The sequence below is a fragment of the Eptatretus burgeri genome, chromosome 8 (genome assembly GCF_056783735.1).
Source record: "Eptatretus burgeri isolate ZD-2024b chromosome 8, Ebu_testis_v1, whole genome shotgun sequence".
NCBI lineage: Eukaryota > Metazoa > Chordata > Myxini > Myxiniformes > Myxinidae > Eptatretus > Eptatretus burgeri.
The window spans coordinates 82,892,259-82,917,184 of NC_140968.1; the positions used below are offsets into that span (position 1 = coordinate 82,892,259).

General features: G+C 40.3%; 2 protein-coding genes across 10 annotated transcripts in view; one reads left to right on the plus strand and one right to left on the minus strand.

The window, feature by feature from the left end:
• LOC147022168 (inactive rhomboid protein 1-like) overlaps positions 1 to 16,339 on the plus strand; it is a 67,492-nt gene extending 51,153 nt beyond the window's left edge. For 6 of the 9 annotated variants that reach the window (XM_085892817.1, XM_085892815.1, XM_085892819.1 and 3 more), the window contains 6 exons: positions 6,606 to 6,669; positions 7,528 to 7,622; positions 11,439 to 11,514; positions 11,665 to 11,765; positions 12,230 to 12,383; positions 15,399 to 16,339. In XM_085892817.1, the coding sequence (XP_085748943.1) occupies positions 6,606 to 6,669; positions 7,528 to 7,622; positions 11,439 to 11,514; positions 11,665 to 11,765; positions 12,230 to 12,383; positions 15,399 to 15,842 (934 nt within the window). In that variant the 3' untranslated portion in view covers positions 15,843 to 16,339. Of the gene's footprint in view, positions 1 to 6,605; positions 6,670 to 7,527; positions 7,623 to 11,438; positions 11,544 to 11,664; positions 11,766 to 12,229; positions 12,384 to 15,398 lie in introns of those variants that run through there. The other 3 variants (XR_015061092.1, XM_085892820.1, XM_085892822.1) reach the window with 3 other exon arrangements.
• Positions 16,340 to 17,550: 1,211 nt separating this feature from the next.
• Positions 17,551 to 24,701, minus strand: LOC147022169 (forkhead box protein J1-A-like). The gene is made up of 3 exons (XM_085892823.1): positions 24,496 to 24,701; positions 24,049 to 24,387; positions 17,551 to 18,962 (listed from the first exon to the last, which is right to left on the minus strand). The coding sequence occupies exons 2-3, from the start codon at positions 24,376 to 24,378 to the stop codon at positions 18,273 to 18,275; spliced, it is 1,020 nt and encodes a 339-aa protein (XP_085748949.1). The 5' UTR covers positions 24,379 to 24,387; positions 24,496 to 24,701; the 3' UTR covers positions 17,551 to 18,272.
• Between the last annotated feature and the right edge of the window lie 225 nt (positions 24,702 to 24,926).

Consider the following 24,926-nt stretch of genomic DNA (forward strand, 5'->3'; position numbering starts at 1 on the left):
ACTGTACCTATTTGGCCTTCCATTTGATCTGAATTGAATTTATTTTTATCTCATTCTAAATTCAATTGAATAATAATTTTATAAACGTCATGGGTCAGGGTCAGGTGTCCGATCAAAGTGGGGTTACATCAAAGTGGATGTATCGGGACCCGGTCATCACTGTCAGCAGTTATAAAGTGGCAGTTCTAATTATGTCTCATTAATTATACAGCACACCAGTACACAAATGCCACACAATGCACCACACAAAACAAACCCTGGCGAGGGTCTGCAATTTCTGATTGCTCTTTTTCTTGTTGTTATTGTAATGTGACAATTCAGCTTTATGTCGCTATTGCTATGTATAGCTTGTAAGTTGCAAATGTCAGAAATAACAAAAAAAACCCATGATGTCTATCAGTTTTATCCCCCCAACTGGAAATTTTACAAATCACACCCTGCCTCCATGGGATTAATGTGACAAGGAGTGAGTGGTTCCTATACTCAATGGTCTCTTTACCTCCTCATTCAACAATGAAACTCAACTTAGCATTTCAGCCCTAGGTGTGGAAAACCTTTGCCACAGCTCAACACATTGGTCTATCCCTCGGTAGCCATTTAATGCCTCACTACACTGTGCTCCTTGTGCACCTCATTAGCCTGGGTTCTCATGTCCAGCTTCACAATTTGCATAACTTATGCCCTCTTGGCATTTACATACACCCCACCAAGCTCTGTACATTATCAGACTCTGTCTTTCCCAATTTACAACTTCTGTCACCACTGAACTACATCCCTCCCAACTTGATGATAAAAAAAATTGTATCCAAATTCAAGGCTTATGGAAGAGCTGAAAAACAGAATGGATCATGATGCACCAGAACAAAAGAAACAGCAGAAAGATAGAAATGTTGGTGAAATGCCAACAGAGGGACAAAATAGATGGAGAGTGACAAACAACCGATGTGGGTAAGCATGAGGGGTAGAGGATGATGCAAGGGATGGACAAGATGGATAGAGGACCAAACTCTCAGGAAGGAAAAAAACATTGAAATTTGGGGAGTTGTGGTGGTTTGATGGGGGTAGAAAATATTATGGTTTTGCATTGGGAATGATCTGAGATGGTGATGAACTGCTGTCCGAAGACCTGGAGGGAGGAATGAGATTGAAGAGAATGTGGAAGTTTGTCCAGAGGTGGAAAAAAAAGAGGAACTGGTGAGTGTAGTTGAGCAGTGATCCTGGATTTTTGGAGTTTCACCAGAAGGGGTTTGATGGTGCACCATGTGTGCCCTACAAAAAGCTGGGGGGGGGGAGGGGTGGGCAAAGAATGGAAAGGTTAGATACGTTTTGACATTTTTTCTTCTAGACTCATGCTCTCACTTTTCACAAATGCCATATTCTTACATCACCAGGCCTAAACAGATGTAGAATTGCTTTACTAACCCCCAATGATAACACTACTTTAGCTTGTGCCATTCAATGTTCACACCAGATGCCACCACCTACATATCATGTTCCATTCACATTCTGAAACACACCAACATTCACACTCTACATCACCATTCACACACTTGAGCACTTCCCTGCGAGCCCTATGCTACCTTTCAACCAATGTCCCCTCTGTGATCTCACCAAAACCTATCCAGTTTATATCTTTGTTATTTCCTCCAGTTCAGTTATTGTTTTCTTTACTCTTGTGCACTTCCCGTTTTAACATTTAAGTCAACTCCGTCACTACTGTTATCTCCTGCTGATAACTGTGTCCTGCATCTATTAATATTGCGTATAGTAGCCCCCACAGTTCTTCGGAGTGACCACAGTTCAGAGCTGACTCAGTTGTCCACGCTGACCACCGCTTTTCCTCCAAAGCTCATAGGTCCTGTTCGTGTCGAATCCTAACATCTGTCATTCCCCACACATTTGCTTTTTTTTCTGGCCTCACACTTTCACTCATGTTGAATGTCCCTCCATATCACACACTCAGATCTCTCACACACGTGCTCGGTGGGACCCAAATGTGTGCTCTTATCACATCCTGGCAATCCTTTTTCTTTTCCACATCCCTTTTTGGTTCTGCTTTCTCTCCCTCCAACCAATCGCACCTTTGATTTAGTTTATTGTTCACATCACACCGCATTACTTTTACATCCTCATTCTCGTCACCCTTTAATTATTTCATTTCCTTACTCAATTCCCTTCTCATATTTGCTCTGATCTCCTCAATCTTCTTTATCACTTCCACATTCCTCTTTTCACAATCTTTTCCTCTATCCAGTTTATATCTTCTTTTGCATTTCCTCCAGTTCAGTTATTGCTTTATTTACTCTTGTGCACTTCCCGTTTTAACCCCATTTGCTCAATCTTAATTCCCCTCACATCCACTGCCACCTTCTCGCACTTTGCTTTTACATTCCCCTAATTTTCCATCATTTGACCCACTTCCACATGTATTTCAGTCATTTGCTTCCAATTTACTTCAATTTTATTTCCAAAATCAATTCCCATCCATGTCATTCATTCAGTAGGTTCAGTCATTTTTCTATCCGTTTCAATGTGACCTTGTACTGTGTTTAGATTTTTGTCGTTATTCCATTATTTTATGTTCTTTTGTTCCTACCATCTCCTCTTTTATTTCTTCCATCAGTGTTTATATACTTACATGACTTACATGGCATACTCATACTTACATGTTACATGTTACATTACTTACTCATACTTACATGACTTTGTATTTGCACCTCCATGCTCTGCTCACTCTGTGAAGACATTGTTCCACTGTGCTCACTAAATCTAGAGAAAGTCCCTTCTTCACTCTCTTGCGGTTCTTCCACCGGTATGTCGCATGGTGAAGAAGCTTTAGCATCCTTATGCTCACTCTATATGCCTGCCGATGGTGCTATTAAATCCTACAAAAGCCCATCCTCACCTGCGATGTGATCCTCATCCATAGCGTTTAATGAATAATAAAAAAAACGTTGTCCCGATGCCAAATTTGAAGAAATTTTTTTTTTCACAGATTACACTCAATTTAAACCCAAATTGAAATTTTCCTGACACCAAAATTGACATAACAATTTATCTGTTGAGGGTTTTCACGACAGAACATCAATGCAACAAAGGATCACTGGTGTCGGGTTTGAACCCCGCTCCTAACAGAAAATGTAACGAGATCTCAAAATGTTAATGTAATGATATACGGTATACTCTTGGACCCCACGATTCGTGGACCCCACGATTTGTGGACCCCACGTATTTGCTGTTGATAAAATGTGACCTGCTTTTACATTTGTGGCCCTGTGCTTCGCGTATTCACTGTTCTTTGTTGTTGTTTTTTCTTTTTTTCATGGCTTTTTGTGGTTTCTGGTGGAATTTCGCATGCGCATTCTCTTTTTTTCGCAGTTTTGTAGTTTTGCTTTTTTTTTCGCAGTTTTGTAGTTTTGCTTTTTTTTTCATGGGAGTATTCGAGTTTTGTGTTTTTTTTTTTTTTGGACGTTTTTTTCATGGGGTTTTTTTCCCCCTTATGAATCACAAACCACTGGGAACCTATCCTCCTTTTTCCCATTGAAACAATCCCCCGACATTCACAGATTCGACATTCACAGAATTTTCCAGGAATGTATCTCTCATGAATAGTGGGGTCCGACTACATATATACGAGGGGCAGTCAACAAGTAACCTTAAACTGGTGATATAAATTTGAGAATGTAATGTGTGTAGTTGTTGACAACATATGTTTTATCTATGGGTAAGAGTCATTTTTTTCCTGTTTTAGATGTGGCAACATTGAGCGTATGATGTCAGTAGAGCATTTCCAAGATGGCGGCTCCCTTAGAAGCATGCATCATGGAGGAGCAATGTTCTGTTGTCCGTTTCTTGGGAAGTGAGGGTGTGAATCGCAGTGAAATCCATCACAGAACTAGAACAGGCACTCATAGAGCGCATACCTTCGCCGCCACTACTTTTTTTTGTTCTTGGTATGAGTGTGGGGAACTGGTTTCATATGAATGGTCTTATGACACAAACCACATATCTATAATGTCATGACCCCCCCGACTTTCGGGGGCTACGGACTAAACAACAATCAACTCAAGTCGTTTTGGCGAGTCTTCACTCGCAAGCTCGGTGAATACAACGTTTCAACAAGAGAAGGTAATCTCGTTTGATGCTGGTTTCATGCAAATCGAATAAGAATTGACTGAGTTATGCCGAAAACCGCATATTTTTCAAGGGCGTGACCCCCCCCGACATTTTACCCCAACCGGTGACATGTGTTATGACGTCATTGTGTCACAAGATTGGGCATTAAATTCTGAACATTTTGGTGCTGGGTTCATGTAAAGCGGACAAGAATTGACCGCGTTATGACAAAAACCGCATATTTTTCAAGGTCGTGACCCCCCTGACCTTTGACCCCTAACCGGTAACAAGAGTATGGGCGTCATTGTGTCATATTGCATATCACAAGATGAGGCGTTGAATTCTGAACATTTTGGCGTTAGTTGCATGCAAATTGAATAAAAATTGACCGTGTTCTCGTAAAAAGACGATTTTGACCTTTTCGTGACCTTGACCTTGACCTTTAACCCGAACGATCCCAAAATCTAATCGAATGCTTCCTGGCTAATAACCAATCATCCCACCAAATTTCATGCAATTCGGTTTAATACTTTTTGAGTTATACGAATTACAAGATTACAAATAAATAAATAAATACACGCCGACCAAAACATAACCTTTCGCAGAATGCGAAGGTAATGAAAATGCAACATGATGATGCATATTTATCGCTGCAGCAGGTGTACTACTGGGACAGGATGTTTAAAAGTGGAGTTCTTTCAGTTCTGGTGTGAGTTGTCTAGGCATCCACCTTGCAGACGCTTTGCGTAACCCCAGCATGTTGTAAATATTATGGTGTGCTGAACCATGCCTAATGTTCAATTCAGAGATCACTTCATCCAGCATAATGCGACGGTTTTCCCTTAGCACGCATTCAACTCATGCAACCATTTCTAGAGTATTGGCTATGTGAGGCCGGCCCAAGTGAGCAGCGTCTGCCACACTGGACAGTCCACTTTTAAACTTCCAGTCCCAGTCATACACCTGCTGCAGCGACACACATGTGTCACTGTGACATGCTCACTGTGTAAAAGTTGTAAATGGAACTGCTCAGGATTTTCTTCTGCCAAAATTGGATGTTCTGCTTATTGACATAAACTGAGAGCTGGAAATGAGCTTAATCTGATATTGTTAGTTTCTCAATAAACCTGTCATCCGCCTCACTCATCCGAAGAAATTTTTCACAAAATTCCATCCTCTTTTGTTTATCAACATCATCGAGTATATGAACCACTTGAATTTTGTACAGAACATGTGCAAATAATCCTTCAGCATGGAATTTTCTCTTGTTCTCTTTATGTTCAATGCCTGCAGCAGCTTTCTTGTCGAACGGTGTGGACTACACTGAATAAGCTACACGTGCAACTGTGATATTGTTAGGCGTACGGATGCTTCTGGGTTGTCCTAGAGGAGGAAAGGATTGTGCACTGTCAGTTTAATTTAACATTTTGGCAGATGAGAGTACTGTGTTCCTGGAAAGACATTTTCTTACATTATAAATTATTTTGAAATTTATTGGAACCTGAATTATTGAACTGGACTCGAAGTAGAGTCCAGGATTCTTGCTCTTTTCATATTTGTCCACTTGTCCATGTTCATAAATCTTAATGTAGTATATACAGTATACTATGTCTTCTATAGTCGAGCCTGGTGTTGACGCAGTGGTAAGGGCAGTGGCTTGGGATCCAAAAGGTCCTGAGTTCAAGCCTCGTTGGGCCACTGAATTAATACACCAGGGGGTTGACTCAGCCTGTCATCCTTCCAAGGTCGGCGAAGTGAGTACCAGTGTACTGGGCCCGGTGTATGCCCTGGTTAAAATAAGTGTACCAGATCCCTGTGTCGTAAGAAGTGACCAGGGTTGCGTCAGGAAGGGCATCCGGCGTAAAACCTGTGCCAAATCACTATGCGGATCATATGGATGATCCACTGTGGCGACCCCTAACAGGAGCAGCCGAAAGAAGAAGAAGAAGACTATGTCTTCTCTTGTCGGCAATAGAAAAAAATTGCATTGCTTAGGATTTATCTTGAATTTAATATATGTCATTTATTTCTTGGCCACCCAGTACATAGTGGTCTAATTTCTTCAAACACTGATCAATTTGTTTGTTCTTCTGGACATTTGTAATTTTTGTAACATTCATCTCGAACACCACATTTCAAAACTGTCAAACTTCTTCCTTTCTTTCTTTGTCACTGTCCATGACTCCCATCCATACATTGCAACAGGAAATACCAGAGCATTTACCAGCTTCCTCTTGGTTTGGATTATCACATATTTGTCTTTTGAGAGCCTTGCAAATCCTGACATTGCTGTTCTCCCCAGCATTAAAATATATATATATATATATATATATATATATATATATATATATATATATATATATATATATATATATATATATATATATATATATATATATGTAGTTTTTTGTTTTGTTTTTGTTTTTTTTAACCCTTGATTGCAGTTTTCATTGATGCATACAATTAGTTTGTATTTGTCTGTCGATCAGGATTTGTGAAGAACCAGCATCTGCAGTTCCCCATGAATGGCCGGACAACATTACACAATGGCCGGTTAGTCGACCCCAACACTCAGTAACCTTGTTCACTCGACATAAATTAGTCGACTGGCACCATGTAAATTGTAGCTTTAAAAATTTTGATTTGCACAAGCAGCATTTCGTGACTCTCATGATACAAAACAATCTCTCAATAACAATTCAAACTTGTCCTGAGTTATTTGAAGAGCGCAAGCACCCTTTTGTTTTGAAGCCATCAAATATCCTTCCCACTAAACATATGAGAGCTTCTCAAATTGTTTTGATAATCGGATAATAAGATGCAAAGATGATATTTAGATTTATTTATTTATTTCAAGAGTCACTTTTATTCTTCAGGCTGACAGGATAGTGCAAAGGTAGCTTATTGAGTGGGATTCAGTGACAAAATAGGGGTGCTCACTGGCAGAGTGTTGAATCAGTTTTAGGGACGGCATGTTCATCCAGTCATCCCATCTGACAAAACTCTCTTATATACTTTAAAATATCTGATGATGCCTTTTGAAAAGTACACTGTGTGCCATTATTTATGCAAGTCGTGGGCAAACAACGCAGCATCCTCATCACATTGAGCCTATTTTGGCACACCCCCCCCCCCCACCCCCCAATCTTCTGGTACATCATTCATTGGGCCTTCTTCAATGAACAGGCACTTCTTCTATTTGCCTTTTCAATTGTTCATTTTTCACGATATAAAATGCTTCTGCTTTCCAGATGACACATTTCCCCAGACTGCTTTAATCTTCCACATCTTTAAATTGCTCACCCCCTCAACCATTATTGATAGTTGTAATTTGTTTTTGTTTTATAATCGTATTATTATGTATTGCACTTCTAATGGTATTTTGTTTTGTTCTTATGCAAATTATTTTAGATCTGCACAAAGCCAGTGCAAGCAAACCACACGGGCTTTCCACATATGGACTGTACGGTGACTGGGCATCCATGTTGCATTGGAACGAAGGGCCAGTAAGTCAGTATATGTGTATGTATATATATATATATATATATATATATATATATATATATATATATATATTCACAGACACACCACATATATACAGGGTGACCCCACAAAGTTGGCCCTGGGAAAAGTTTAATAACCTTAATATTATCCAATCAAACTTAACAAAATTTTCATATGATATTGCTCACTCATTGTCGAGATGTCAGTGAAAATTTCAGTTGTCTTCAAAGAAATTTGACGATTTTACAATTAAACTACTGAGGATGTTGATGTTTGATATGCTCTGAATGGATACCATTTCACTTTATGCAGAGAGTCACGCATCAAGCAAAGTTTATTGATGACTTATTTGCAATGTTATCAGAATTCTCCTCAAGCTTTCTTTGCTGATGTTGAGCTCTTGATAGCGGTGCCGCAGAGATTTATTGGGACTGCGGGCGACTGAGTCAGCAACGGCAGCAATATTTTTGGGTGACCTTCCTGATGTTGGCTGGTCAGAGGGGCCTCATTTTTGGTAAATTCATATTCAAGACTGTACCATGCTGTCGAATTTTTTTTCATAAACCTTTCAGTTTGAGACCTGCTGGGTACTTTCCTTGTTGCCAAATGTGCCCAGAACAGGCACCTTGTCTGTAAGAACGAATTTGTCCGAAGATATAGTTTTCTACAGAAAAATGACTTACCTTCAGGTGGACACAACATGGCGTGTGAATGTCACAGATTCAAGAAACTAGGCCAAGATAGTCTCAATGCCTACCTTTTAAACAAATATTTTCACATCCAGACCTACTTTGGGATATGAGATAAAATAAGGGGAAGAAGAAGGGAAAATAAAAGAACTATGGAGGTAGAAAGGAAACCCTCACTGTAGTGCCACAATGGCATGATGAAGGAAAGTGGGAAAGGGGGACAAGATCGATCAACATGCAATCAATGCCACTGGAAGCCCATGTTATTAGTGCTCAGGCCAGACCCGTCTCACACCTTCTGAGGTGTCCCACTCGTCAGCCTCTCGCTGCCCATAAAAGACCCCACAAGAGCTCTGTAGAAGCTCCGAGCTCATTCCAACCTGCTCTCTGGACCACCCAAACTCTCACTACTGGTGAGGCCCTGTCAACTTGCTGAACCCCCCCCCCAATAAAAATGCCTCATCTCTCATAGCTCACCCTCTCCCAGGGCTGTTACATTATCTACCCTTCTCATTGACCACTCTGACAGCCAGATGATAGTTTGTTTGATTTTTTTTTGCATACAATATCAAGGCTCATATAAGAGCTAAAAGACCCAAAACACCAAGCAGAGGTGTTTCACGATGTCACAACCCGGATCCATTTTCTCATGGCGCTATTGCAGATGACTTTGCAGTTGGGGAATGGAATGCGGGAGAAAAATAAGAATAAGGGGGAGATGAAAAAGCATGACTCAAAGGCTGATGGGGAGCCATGGTTCTGTCTGCACACCTGATATTGGCAGCACTAATCTGGGTATGATGAGATATTTTTCTAACATTGACAATTAAATAACTAATTAACCCGCAAGTCATTTTCATAACAATATACAGGGTGTCCATAAAGTCCTTGTGCAGCATTGAACTTTTCCAACTTTTGATGCATACTTGACAGAAACAAACTACAAATGGTGGATGAAAAGATAATTCATAAAGTTTTTTTTTTCTCTATACAGATCTAATTTTAGCCTTCAACATAACCATTGTCTTTCGTGATACATCGTTCAATCCGATCCAACTTGAAAACATTCTCCAGTTGCTGCTGAATAATTTCATGAATTGGATTTGTGATTTGCAAATTCATCCCGAAAATGTTCTAACAGCTAACATGCATGCGCTCACCCTGGCATCTCTCGACATCTCGTATGAGTTACCAGTCGATACCTTTTATTGCTCGGCCCCCTTAGCATCCAGAAAGCAGTCTTTCTCATGACCCACGATTTTCATGCATGCTCTTTAATAGCACTAAAGTATCACACGTTGATGTGCCATCTCTTCAGAGTGTGCTGGGGCAGGGGGGGGAAGGGAGAAGGAAGTAGGAGTGTTCATACCTAGCTCACATGTACTCGCCATGTTGAAGTGGAGTTGTATGGTGTGAAAGTACATTGGGAGTGATTTGATTGATAAACACAAAAGTAAAAGGGGGATAATGGAATAAAAATAATGATAAGAGACTTAACAGTTGCATTTTTGTGGCTGTTCCTGGTGTTGGCTGAATGGTAAGGGTGGTGGGCTTTGGATCCTAGCATCCTGACTTCAAATCCCGCTCAGCTGTTGAATTAATACCAGGTGGGGTTAACTTGGCCTGCCATCCTTCCGAGGTTGGCAAAACGAGGGCCAGCTTGCTGGTATCCTGTGTCGGAGTGGCAACCCATCCAGGATTGTGCCCAATGGCCAAGGAGACCGCTTAAGTAGCACCAATGCTCCCAATGTCCCAATGTGTGGTGTGGTCCACCAATGTCCCAATGTGAGTGTGGTCCCAATGTCCTCCTCCTATTTGTGGCTGACTTCATTTTTTTATTATTTCTTTTTGCACATCAAGTGACAATTTCATGTTTGTATACTTTTACAATACAAGCAAGTGCAAAAAGTCTCTTACTATTATTTTTATCCCATTAACCCCCTCAAAAAAATTTCTACCATCACAATTTCCCTGAAGGAAAGGTAGTCACATGCTACAGGTAACTGCAACAAATGCCATTAATGGTTTCAGATGAGGTGTTGTTGATTCGTATATGGTATTCTCGTCATGTTACAGGAGGCCACATCATGGAATAAAAGATGCCATTTATTGAAATGGTCACAGTTTATCACTTTGACATCTATTAAAACAATTCGCAGAGAGGAGTGAGATAATGCGTTCACTTTATCTTCTTGTCTGGCAGTCAAACAAAATTGAAAATCATTCCAAACAGGAAACTTACTGTTTTTAAGGACATCATAACAGACATAAACAACAGGCATGAATAACTAATGTCACATGTTAGGGTGGTCTAATAGCCCCCATGTAAATGCAGAATGAATTTATTTATACCACTTTAAACCTCTTTAAACCTTTATTCAAATTGAATTATATACTTGAACCCCGTAGAACACAAATCACTTTCACAATACTTTCAAGAACCATGCTATATATTGATATATAGCATAAGAGGGCATGACGTGTGTGAGGGATAGTATCAGGGTGAAGAAGACTGACAATACGGCTATGTATGTACGATGCTGATTGATGCTTCGTTCTATGATGACAAATAAAGCCTCCATCTCCTAAACTGCGACTCACCGTCGTCTTATTACATTGTATGAGTATGATTTATAAGACTGCTTCAGTAGTGCTAAACTGCCGGATTTTATTAAAATTGAAGCATATACTTTGAACACTGCATGGGGTATCACGTTATATGAATTCTCAACTTAGGTTCGTTGTCAAAATTAATAACCAGTTCAAGTATGTCATTGCATTGAATGGGAAGTTACTTTGAGCCGCCCAAAATGGAATGCTGGTGTGCGATTAAATTAATTTCCGAAAAAACAAGCCTTGATACTCAAATTTAATGAAGGAAAGTTTGTGAGGTTCTTAAAGTTTCACCTTACAACTTTAAGCACCATTTATGTTTAACATGGTACCCAAAGGTCTGAGCTAAAGGAATTGAGAAACCAGTGCAGTATGTTTATATGTATGTATATATATATATATATATATATATATATATATATATATATATATATATATATATATATATATATATATATATATATATATATTGTATGAAAACGCCACTGTGTATTTGCTATTGTTGCTATTGTCTAGGTGTGAGATCACGTCACGGGAATATTGCGATTTCATGAACGGCTACTTCCATGACGAAGCAAGTCTATGCTCACAGGTAGCCCTGAACAGCAAAGTTGCATACAGGTGTAATGAATACCACCAAGACACTTCAAAATTATAACAATATTATCATTGTCTTACTAATTTCTGAGAATTTTGTTGGTTGATCTCTTCATTAAATCTTTCCCTTTACTTTTTGTTGCAGGTTCATTGCATGTGGGATGTTTGTGGCCTGCTTCCCTTCCTCAACCAAGATGTACCCGATCAATTTTATCGCCTGTGGCTCTCTTTATTCCTGCATGCTGGGTAAGACTGGCTTTCTCAGGTTGGGATGGGAGATGGAATAAAAGGTCAAAGTGTAAGCAAGTCAAGAAATAGAGGGTCAAAGTGTTGATTAAAGTTTAAAGAAATTATCCATTTGGTTGTTGTCATTGGTAGCTCCGTCACCTTGTGCTATGTATAGCACATAGCATGTAGCTACGTGCTATGCACTACACCTTATTCTCACGACATTGAACCCAGAATGGAAGTTCTGAGAGGTTCAGGGCCATGTAGTGGAGACGCAGCAAATGAGTGAGTAGTCAAGAAAGACTCTGTGGAGCAAAATTATGATAGGAGTGTGTAGATGATGAAAGTAAACCTCATAATGGAATTAACTAGTTGAAAAACATGCTGATTGGTTTGTCCCAATGCTGCGGTGCAGTCTGACTCTGTCTTTGCTTGTCTTTGTGTTGTGTCTATCCTTTGTGTTGTTGTACCTGTTTGTGCAGCTTGCTGCACTGTGTCGTGTCTGTGTGCTTTCAGATGACAGTGCTCAGAGACCTAGAGAAACTTGCTGGCTGGCTGCGTATCTCCATCATATTCATCCTCAGTGGAATTGCTGGAAACCTGGCCAGCGCCACCTTTTTGCCCTACCGTGCCGAGGTGCCATGATGTACTATGCTGATAACAATGACAGTATTTGTGAAAGGTTATTCAAGAGAGCTCAGTGATTAGCCAGCTCGTGTATTAGCCGTCTATGTCTGAATTCAACTCCCGATGGAAGCTGATGAACTACTTAAACTCCTGTCAAGAGTAGTTGAATTTGGGTCACATATTCATCATCGTAAATCACCTCTGTGTTGGCCTCTTTGGTGTTCCCACTTGAGCCAATTACATGGGACTCTGGGTTCAAATCCCATGGCCTGAATAATGTTGATTTATCTATTGTTTAATATTGAGTACTTATAATTCATATAAAACTACATTGATGTCTCCACATATGACATATTTTGCAAGCACGTCCTTGAGCCTGAGATCACAGTGAACCTGGTTTCTTTCTTGGATTTCTGGAAAATGAATATTGTGGTGAGCAGTAATCCATGAAGGACTTGATGGTGGAGTGGGTATAGCCATGTTGCATTTTTACCTCCCTCCCCCTTCCCCCAGCTCCCTTCCCCCCCAACTTTCTTGACCTCAGTTCCCCTTCCCCGATGTTCTATCAAAATGACTATTTTGCATAATTAAGCTCCAGGTTTTATAATAAACACCTACTGTGTGTGTGTGTGTGTGTGTGTGTGTTTGTGTGTGTGTGTGTGTGTGTGTGTGTGTGTGTGTGTGTGTGTGTGTGTGTGTGTGTGTGTGTGTGTGTGTGTGTGTGCTTGTATAGAAGCCTGTCAAAAATGACGGGTTGGAATTATTTTATTCAAGATATTCAAGAAGACTGGAAGATGTGATGTTTCATAGCAAGAGGAGGAGGAGGAGATCAGGACCATACTCTGTGCAGAGCGTTGGTGCTGCTTAAGCAGTCTCCTTGGCTATTGGGCACAATCCTGGATGGGTCGCCACTCCGACATAGTATACCAGCAAGCTGGCACTCATTTTTGCCAACCTCGGAAGGATGACAGGCCGAGTTAACTCCACCTGGTATTAATTCAATAGCTGAGCGGGATTTGAACTCAGGACCCTAGGATCCAAAGCCCACCACCCTAAAAATTAGGCCAACACCAGGCATATAGCAAGTGGTGTTATTTTAAAACACGACATGTACAAATGTGATCATATTTTCTTTACCTTCTGGGATATTTCATTTTGACGATACATCCTCGTAAGCGTGCCAAAGTCTAAAGCCTCGGTCTAGCGTCAGGTGTTCTTATATCTTCTTTATTAGACACCCTACGGACGTAAATGAACACTCCTTATACTTTGCGCGTGCGACACATCATGTTCTGCAAATTTTACCTCCCTGTGCCTTGTGTTTATTATTGTTTAAACACTTCTGTACACCACTCTTGAGGCCCGGTTGCGAGTCACCGTCTACATTTCCAATCGAAGAGATGTAATTACTCTTTTATGAAAAATGTTTTTCGAGGTTTTTTTTTTAATCCTGAAAAATCGATGGGAGTGAACAGTCATGTTAAAGATTGGCCTTTAAAACCCTTCTTGAATCGTCCTTATGAAGGGGTGACAGACAAATACACAAATACACACTGTGTTTCATATAAGTTGGTAGATATTGAAACAGACTTGGCCTCTCTCACGTATAACGCGAGACCCTCGAGGATGAACTTCCAAGATGCTGAGTGGAGGCATTCTACATGAACGGTGACTCTGTGGTGCAGGGCAGTTTCTTTTCTTTTCTTTTTCATTATTTTGACCGCATAGCAATTTTCGAACACGCATACAGTTTTATGGGGGAATTTGATTTTGCTGGAGGACCATCCTGCATCTCAAATGCACGGCAACCTGCTTTAAGTTTAATAAATAATGACATTGGGGCACAGTAAGCAAGCAGCAACAAAGCAGCTGAAATAGAAATTATGCAAGAACCCGACGGTGCGCTTATCCTGACAGAAACTGTTCCAACAGCTTTTCTTAGAGTCTTAGACTAAGCTTAATTTAGGTCGGTAAAATTTCAAAAATCTATAGTCACCATCATTATTGCCTTATTAACTTTACATCCTTATATGAAATAAATATACAATGAGGTAGTAATTGTATCTGCAGCGTGTTTCCCATTGATGCAGCCTTGCCTCGTCCTTCTCTTTCCAATCCTTCACTTCCCTTCCCTTTTATCAATTAAAATTTGATTTATTTAATCCTAAATTAAAAATTTATCAATTAAAAATCCTCCTCTCCCTCGACAATTTTTACACAAAAATAGATAGCCCTATATTTTGTATCATTTTCTCGTCCTGGGCCTCTGCCTGAGGCCTAAGTCACATTTGCTCTACGGCGAGGATACGGCGGCCGTACGCCCTCTGAATTGACAGAAACGTGCGGCGGCCGCAGAGTTTCTGCGGTGGCCTCAGGTGGCCCTACGCCATTTGGCTATCTTTTACAGGCCGTAGGGGTCGCCGTGGAATTATAATGCGGAGTTATAACTTTTTTTCATTTCTACGTTCGCCGTAGCAATTCGACAAGCCGAAACAAAAAAAAAACTGGTAAAAAATTAAATAAAGTAAAAATAAACCCACTCTTTACCGTCCGTCTGGCCACACGTTCGCCTTAGGGCTCCCCTGCGATCACCTTGCGTGCACCTTGCGTCTGCCTTGAAAATTATATGGCCGCCGCAGGGACGCCCTAAGGTCACCGTGCAACATCACATCAAAGACCGTACGGCAACCCCACGTTTTTGGTCTCCACAATTTCTAAATACGCCGTGCGGCTCCCCGAAAAAAAAACAAAAAAAAACATGTGACTGCTACATTGTGTGACCGTGGAAATACTGCGGCCGCCGTATAATTGCTAGTGGCCGTAGATTTTGGAAACCCCACGGCCGCCGTGGCAAATGTGACTTAGGCCTGAGTGGTTTGGTTGTGGATTCAGATCTGTCTGCATTGTGGGCACATCTGTATGATGAAGCACAGTATCGAATCGAGAAGATATTAAACTGGCTGTCTCATTTGCAATTATTGCATCTACTTGAAATATCCCTTTGTACGTGGTCTTTGTGTGCAGGTGGGGCCAGCAGGATCTCACTTAGGCATCATGGCATGCCTTTTTGTCGAGCTGTTCCAGAGCTGGCAGATCCTACAACTTCCTTGGTATGCACTCACCAAACTGCTTTTCATCCTGATTGTGCTTTTTGCATTTGGTCTCTTGCCCTGGATTGACAACTTTGCCCAGATATTTGGCTTTGCAAGTGGCTTGCTCATGTCTTTCGCCGTGCTGCCATACGTTGCTTTCGGTCGCTTCGATCGCTATAAGAAGAGGTTTCAAATCATTGTGACGCTTCTCATATTCGGGGCTCTCCTTGCGGGGCTCATCATCTTGTTTTACATCCGACCAATGCGCTGCAACTGGTGTGAATACTTCACGTGTTTGCCCTTCACTCACAATTTCTGTGAAAAGTACGATCTCGATCCAAACTTGAAAGATCTTAGGCTGGCACGTCCTGCGTGAGAATGCATCATCGTACCACAACCTCCCACGAATCTGGGAAGCTTTTGGGGTTTTTGTGAGAAGCGTTGGACTTCCTCAAGCAGGAAATGTGACCAAGGAAGGAATCTTTGCCTCATGGCATATGCTGTCCTTGAAAGTTTAAGGTTTTGTGTTTTGTAATATTTTTTTAATCTGCCGAAACAGGAAAATGGGGGTGTTGCCTGAACTTTACAACGCTTGGAACTGTGGATTCTGTGGTTCACATCCTGTGGTGAAATATCTCTCATCTTTCCTCACCTGAAACTATCCCGTTGTGATTCTCAATTACGGCTCATCCCCCCACAAGCCTCACCCCCCAAACCCAGGATGGTGGAGAAAGCTATTCTTAACTGAAATTTTCCAACTGATTTTACTGTTGAGCCACAAATGAATTGTTTTAAATGAAAAAGTATTGTTTAAATTAAATGGTTACAGATTTTTATTTTTTTCTCGATAAAATCCTTATAACATACTAAAAATTGTTTGTTTTTATTTTTTTTAACAGCAAGGCCTAAAGCTCCCAGAGAAGCTGGAACATAAATCGCATACAGGATGATATTAGGTGACATAAGTGCACTTTACACAAACTAAAAGGACATTAGTAGACGACAGACCAATCAACACAGTGTATTTTTTTATTTTTATACACGTGGTCAAGGCTCATGGAAGAGCTCCAACACAGAACAGATTTGTACTCGATATAACAAAAGGAACAGTAGAATGAGAAGGGGGAAATGCCAATGGCAGGGCACAGAGAGAAAATAGATGGAGATGGACAAACAAGGGATGTAGGTAATGATGAGGGGTAGAGGAGAACGCAGGAGGTGGGCAAGATGGGTATACAGAAGCAAATTTTTGGGAGGGGCAGGGTTGGTTTAGCGGGTGTTGAAAAGATCATGGTTTTGGATGGGGGATTATTTAAGATGGTGGTGAATAGCTGTCTTGAAGACCTGGAGGGAAGAATGGGATCTAAGAATGTGGAAGTTGGTTCTACAGGAGGAAATTGGATTTGAACCTGGGAACCCAGCATCCTGAGTTACTTGCTCAAAGGGTAATGGGAAACATGCCAACAATGTGACGAGAAGGCTGTGATTGGAGAGCACTGGTGGTTCCTGGTATAGCCAACATGTAATATTAGTCAATTGGAAGCACTTGAAATTCTGCCTTGTAATAAAAAAGGGGACAATTAAATAATAAACAAGCAGTCATAGACTGGTACTTACGAAATCGTCAACTTGACCTCTGACCTTGTCTAATAAAAGCTGTCTCTCGAGAAGGTAGAGACGCAAACCAGAAGTTTCTACGATGATTCTGTACCAAAGCATCAAAAATCGAATGTTTGACCTCACTGTGTCCTTGACCTTTGACCGATTTTGACCAAAATCTAATCAGCACCAGCCATCACCCTCCTGAATCACATGGTGTAATTTGACATTGGTAGCTTCTTCCGTTCTCGAGTTATCGTGCATACAAACAAACAAACACACAAACAGATGACGGAAGTCATCAATATACTTACGAAATCTAAAAATTGGAAAATATTTGAAAATTGAAAAATAAATTAACAATTCAAATATTAAAATTGAATATTAAATAATTGAAATTGTAAGTAATAATAATAATAAATACCGTACTTGGAAAAAAAAACATTTAAAATTGGCAAAAATGTTCTTGAAAATTAAATAATTGAAAATTTGGGAGTAGGGGGGGGGCAATTAATATGAAACTTCAAGAAATACAAAATCAAATAATTGAAGAATAAAAACGGAAAAATTGATCTTCAAGAAGCGGGACACCACGGACACCAAGACAAAAACACTTAACGCCTCCCTCTGGGAACCATAATAACCACAGGAGTTCAAAACAAAAATATTTTAAAATTCATTTCAATAGTCGAGGTCACGCAAACACGAGCGCAAAATGCACAAGGGATAACAATTTCATTGTGACCCATGACCTATCAAATGCTTTATATGGGAATTTTAAGGAACACTTGACAATCAATTCACATGTCTCTCAATCATGGAATGACAGCAATGATTTATTCACGTTCTACAGGTTGTAAATAGCTACAAGTGATTTACTCAGCGAATTGTTGCAGTCATGTTGTTGCCCCTGTTTGCCCTTTATTGTATTGACCGCCTGTTGGGTGAACCAAAGATCATGAGGCATGCCCAGAATTTTGTTTGCATCCACAAAGTTTCTGTGAACAATGTATTGCATCAATGAAACTTTTTTTTTGTTTTAATGTTTTGAGTTTTAATGGAAAGGAAAATCAGGATGTTGTGCAACATGTTACACTGTAATTACCATGGAAATTATGTACAGTGTTGTATTCAGTGTGCTCCTTAATGTTATAAATTCCATGAGTGTCATGTGGCAATGCTGGTGAGACCTGCCAGTGGGTGTGCGTTACTCCGGCACATTGGCTTCATGGTGAGCAGTTCCAAGCAGCAGTTCAGCTTCATTCAGGTCCTCCCATGGTGGTTGTGGAGACTTCACCATGATTGGAACCTCCTCGCTATGCATTTCTGTCTCCAGTTGGACCGTTGCCTCGCTGTGTTGCTCGTGGTTATTCCAATCCAAGTTCAGACTTCCCTCTCCATTGGAACTTATCGGTAAACCAAGACTGACTTCACTTAGGTCCATGAGGTCACTGTTACCAAACGTCTCATTAAGTAGGCCTGGCCAATCCCAATTGGCTAACATGGGTTGTTCATTCATTGCGTTGGAGACCTCAGAGCTGATGAGATTAATACCCTTACTATTGTCTGTAGTCAAATTTTGCCCTTGTCTTCTTACAGAGTATGTTCCGACTGCAACACTTTCTGCATCCTTAATCGAGCTGTGAGGCAGTCCAAAGGTCCTCCATAGTCGGTGACATGATGTTTTGGGGCCAGCATCATGAGAGGTGGTATTAAAAGCAATGTTAGAGGAGAGTAGTGTGGTGGCAGCTCGTCTACGGTGACCAACTGTTCCACGGTCAAAGAGGTTCAAATATCGTTGGTCCAGAGCCCAGAAGCCTCCCTTGCCAGGCTCATCCTGGCGCCGTGGCACTCGAACAAAGCACTGGTTGAGTGACAGGTTGTGGCGGATGGAATTCTGATGGGATAAAATTGAGTTGGGGTGTCATGAAACTCGGATTGAATTGGGATTGGTGGGAGAGGGTAAGGAATCAGGCATATGCATCTGACGGAGTAAAGATTAGAACGCAGAGACAAATTATATCACAGACCATCAGAATAGCTCAGTTAGTAACAAATAACTGCCTTGAAGCTGTTTTGCATGAGGTTCAATCTCCAATGAAATTAATTCAGACTACAACTATCTGATGTACTGATATCAAGGGGCACCACCTCTGTGGAACCCGTTGTACTTCAGAGGAGATCTCATTTGTGCTTAATATATAATGATTAGTAGAATAAACTAATAATATATTCTAATTTTGGCAATTCATGTTTCTGCGACATAGGCGATGCTAAAACGTACCACGTGACATTATTATACGTTTGCAGGTTTTGCTGCCATTTTACGATATGTTGGTACACACGTGATTTTTCTCCTTTCTTATCGGCATGGAATATCCAACCTCTTCAAGGCTGCCAACTCGGAAACAACACCCACTGCCAACCTTTCTTGTGGTCATGATAGACAAGAGACATAGTGTGGGTGTATGGAAAATGTATGGTTACCTTTACTAACATTTTACCTTGTATCTGATTGATCAGATTTTCCTTTATTCTATGATGGAGATGTATATTGTTCATAATCATAACCTTGAGTGTCCCTAATTTAAGCCCAGCATTTCAAGCAACAGAGACAAAATGGCATGAAACAGAAACAGGAAGTCACCTATTAAAAAGAAGAAGGCATGGTTTATTGTGCTGCGCACTCACTTTGGAATTGTGTTCTGGGTTTGATTACTGTGTTGGCAAAGATAGTTAAAATGCCATTATGGTGCATGTAGTTCCAATCAATATTTACAGAAGAGACATAAAGACACATCACTCCCATCTGAAACCATAGCGGCTGTAAAAAGAAATAAATCCCATGACAACTTTTGCAAGAGTAGGCAATTGAAGGCCAACCACATAGTCCCTGTGCAAGTACACTTAAACAAAGGAAGAGACTTTCATATCCACATTCCGTTAACTATACTTCCATATCTCCCTGGTCTATGTTTACATGGTCATTTCATATGAGGATCTCTCCTTCTCCCCCTCTCATTCCATCGATTGATCAATCCAGTCTGACATGATGGTGTGTGAGGTTATGCAAATGAAGTATTTTGTTCAAACTACCCATCGTGTTACGTGGCATTAAGCAATATACCAGACTACCCCAAATCCTTCCATTTAAAAGAGACTTTTGATTCTGCTCATGGTACTCATGAGATTTGGTGAAGAGTAAAACTTTAAAATGCTGACTAATGTCCCTAGCTCTTCTGATTTATTTGGATGAATCTCTCCTCATTTCCTCTCGGCCTCTCCCCCTTATTCTACTATTCATTGCATCCTTTCGCAGTAGCTCCTCGATTATCGATGATAACGTTATATGACATTACAAGAAGCCTCCATGGGTAATGCAAGATGAACATTGGCTTCAAACAGGTGACTTTTCCAAGTACAATGCTATATACACCTATGTACAGCATATTAAAAACATGCAACCAATAACCTTGTGGTCAGACACACCCAACACGACGCGGATGCCATGCCAAAGCGCTGACCTGATAACTGTCACTCTCACTATTGCTCCTGAAACTGGATCCCTGCTATTGTTACACTGCCTCCCCCTCCTGTTCATTATTTATGTCTTATCGGCGCTTAGGTTGGCAGAGAAGTTAGGAAGACTTTTGTCATCCAGGCCAACTGCTCATTTCTGAGGTCAACTTTGTCGGCTTGTGCTTCTGACTCTTCTCTTCAGGAGTCCAGGGTTGCATGTACAAGTCAAATTGGGTGCTTAAAGTCTTTGGAGAGATGATTCCAAATTTATATGGTCTGGTCTATATTCAGATTTATTTATTTTTTGTACATAATGTCGAGTCTCGTGGAGGAGCTAGAACATAGAATGTATCAAAACGTAACAGAACAAAAGGAACAGTTGAAAAAAATGGGGGAAACACACCAACAGTAAGGTTGAGAGAAAAAAAAGAGGGCTATTTGGATAAACTTGAACAGCACTCGGAAGAGCGCATACCTCCACCAGGCTCAACAGTTTACACTTTGTATCCACTGATGGGCCGGATCTGAATCGAAACCTTAACCAAAATATAATCTGCTTGTTCTTGTCACCTAACTAACTCATCCACCTCGTTTAATCATAACTCGTCCACAACTTTTTGAAATATGCTATATATAGTTTTTCACTCCATCTCTCAATAGTAAATACTTAAACAATTAATAAAATTCGAGTATCCAGATCCAGATTCGGATACTCACCAAAATTGAATCGATTCGTCCGTGTCGCACACCGAACCTGTCCACACTTCGTCCGAATCCACCCACAACCTTTTGAGATATCGTGCTATACTGTACATAACTTTTTGGCCCTATCTCTCAATAGAGAAGAATCACTTAAAAAAAATTCTAGTAACCTGACCTTCACCAAAATCGACATTTTGTCCTTGTCACACACCCAACCTCTCCACCAAATTTCGTCTGCATCTGTCCACAACCTTTTGAGATGTTCCGTTCACCGATAGACAGACAGGTAGGAGTGAAAAGAGCACCTCCATTAATAAGGGATGTGGGGAAGAATGAGGGCAAGGGGAGGACACAGGGGGTGGAAAAGATGGATACAGAAGCAAATTCTCATGAAGGAAAAACTGGAAACTTTGAAAGGAGGTGGTCTTGGAATGGGTTGATGGGGATTGGGGGGGGGGTACAAAAGGTCATCATTCTGGATAGGGGATGATCTGAGATGGTGTTGAACAGCTGTCTTGAAGCCCTCAAGGGAGGAATGAGATTGAAGGGAATGCGGAAGTTAATTTGGTTCACTTTGCCCAGAATGTATATGATCAACTTTAAGGAATAGATTCCTCTTATTATATGTTCTCTGGAGATGTGTGTGCCAAAAATCTGTCGATGAAACATTTAATTCAGAGGATTGTTCGTCGTTAAAGGGTATATATATATATATATATATATATATATATATATATATATATATATATATATATATATATATATATATATATATATATATATATATATATATATATATATATATATATATATATATATATATATATATATATATATATATATATATATATATATATATATATATATATATATATGTATATATATATATATATATATATATATATATATATATGTATATATATATATATATATATATATATATATATATATATGTATATATATATGAATATTTATGAATATATGTATATATATATATATATATATATATATATATATATTTATATATATATATATATATCTATATGTATATATATTTATATATATATATATATATATATATATATATATATATATATATATATATATATATATATATATAATTTTTTTTTCTGTCTGCGTGTCTGGCAGTCAAACAAAATTGAAAATCATTCCAAGCAAGAAACTTACTGTTTTTAGCAATGTCATAAAGGACACAAACAACAGGCATGAATAACTAATTGAACGTGTTAAATAAGGTGGTGCATCTACAGCGGTAAACTTTCAAAATGTTTTTCTACGAAGTTCAATATTTATATTTTATTTCAATTGAATTATGCACTTGAACACTGTAGAACACAAATCACATTTTTACCACTTTCAAAACCCTTCCGTTTCGCAGTACATGGACAAAATATTATGCCATCACGACCAATTAAATTTTCCGCTCGTAGTCGCCACCAATGTCCTTGTTCTCAAGACAGCATGGGGCAATGTGTCCGATGAACTCCCTGGTTGGTATCGTCGTTGTTGTTGTTTGTTTTTTTTATATACATTCTCGAGGCTCATATGAGAGCTAACACACAACGCACAACAAGGGAGGCAGGAGACGAGTGGTGTGAGAGGAAAGGACAAAATAGTGGGGAACAGAGACAGGAGAACTGTGGAAGGGAGAGGGATGGGGTGAGGAACACAGGGTATACAAGAGGGACACTACAGGGACTTTCAGGAAGGAAAGCAGGGAATTTGAAGGAGGTGGGTTTGGGGTGGATTAACAGGGGTAGAAAATATCATGGTTTTGGATGGGGGAAGATAAGAGGCGGTGGTGAACAGCTGTTTTGAAGGACTGGAGGGAAGAATGGGATTGAAGAAAGTGTGGGAGTTTATTCCAAAGGCAGGAAAAATGAGGAATGAAAGAGTGAAGGGGAGCAGTGATTCTTGATTTTGGTCAATTTACCAGAAGGGGGTTACTGACGGACCTTGGGCGCCATGCCAAAATATGGGGGGGGGGGAATAAAAGGAAAATAATATCGCATACAGAGCAGAGGGGGCGAGAACAGAGAGCAGATGGTAGAAGATGGAAAGACCACCGACCTGCCTGCGGTGAGAGAGAGTGAGAGGCCCAAAGACTCAGCCTCACCGTAGGAGATACCAATGATCCTAAATGCCTTGGTTTCCACAGCGTGAAGCCGAGAAAGGTGAGAGGCAGGAGCACCAGAGGCAGGAGAGCAGTACTCCATCAGGCTGGGACAAAAGCTTTGTTTGTGGTCAGGAGATCAGATGGGCTGAGGAAGGACTTTTCATGATGGAGGATTCCCAGTTTCATCCGAATCCATCCCCAGCTTTTTGAGATATCGTGCTATATATCGTTTTTGGCCCTATCTCTCAATAGTGAAGAATCACTTTAAAAATTCTAGTAGTATGATCCGGATCTTCACCAAAATCTAATCAGTTCATCCTTGTCACACACCGAACCTATCCACAGCTTTTTGAGATGTCATGTACACAAACAAACAAACAAACAAACAGACAAAAAGGGGGTCAAAACAACCTCCCTCACCTTCGGTGTCAGAGGTAAAAAGGAATCCTTAACTAGCATTGAACTGATGTGACCTGCAGGGAAGTTGAATGTTCAGAAGCTTGTGAACGACTGAATTTTAATCTGACAAAATAACAAGTCTGACACGATAACAAGTCAGAGTTAAGAGTGCAACTTGGCATCCGAAAAATATGATGTATGTGCATTGAACTGAATGTTTACCCACTCGCCAACTTGGCTCTGCATGGCGATAGTAGCAGAAATTATCTGTGATCCATTTGTAGATGAAAGCAAGGGTAACCTTGCTCCGGCGACTGGCATGCATTGCCATATAGATGAGTGATGCATATGAAAATGGAGGCTTTGTGCCAGGGTCTCTGAGAAATCTATGATTTCTGGTGGTAATTGGCTGGCTGGCAGCACCGAGGACTCCAGCTGTCTCTGCAACTGCAGGAGAGCAAGGCACGATGGAAAATTCTTGGAGCCAATGTAGACTTGTTAAACTATCATCCAGCATGTCCTGGGTTTGAGCTTGGTAAGTTGAAAACTCCAGCATTTCTAATTTCTGCAGATGCAAAGTACACAATAAATCAGGGTGGGGGGCAGAGAAAGACATTTAGAAGATTTTTTATACAAAATATTATACCAGTATACATACAGCTTTCATACTTACTTTCTCTTTTTGTCCTTTATTTCTCCTTTCCCATCTAATGTGTCACCTTCTCTGCAAATAGTAACACTGAACTTCCCACTGTCTTTTGCTGCATTCCTCTCCTCTCCTCTCCTCTCCTCTCCTCTCCTCTCCTCTTCTCTTCTCTTCTCTTCTCTCCTCTCTCTCTCTCCTCTCTCTCACCTGACTCGTTTCCCTTATTATGCCTTCTCTGTCCTTTGTCACAGCCACTCCTCCCACCTCCTCTTGTTCCCAAACTCCACCCTGCAGATGTCATTCTCCCACCTGTTCTTATGTAACTCCATCCGTTACTAGAGGGAAATTAGAATGTGCTTCTACAATTCTCAAATTATTTCACAATTTTTGTGGGTCTCAACCCCATCCATAACTGAAAATATTTAACATGGCCTTTCAGAACAATTTTGTTTTGGATA

What these genes read in the sequence shown, in the direction of transcription:
- LOC147022169 (XM_085892823.1), bottom strand. Translation starts at nt 24,378, where the DNA reads ATGCTGGAGTTTTCAACTTACCAAGCTCAAACCCAGGACATGCTGGAT. An exon ending in ATGCAGAGCCAAGTTGGCGA is followed by an intron (nt 18,963 to 24,048) that starts GTGGGTAAACAT and finishes TTATCCCATCAG; the next exon opens with AATTCCATCCGCCACAACCT.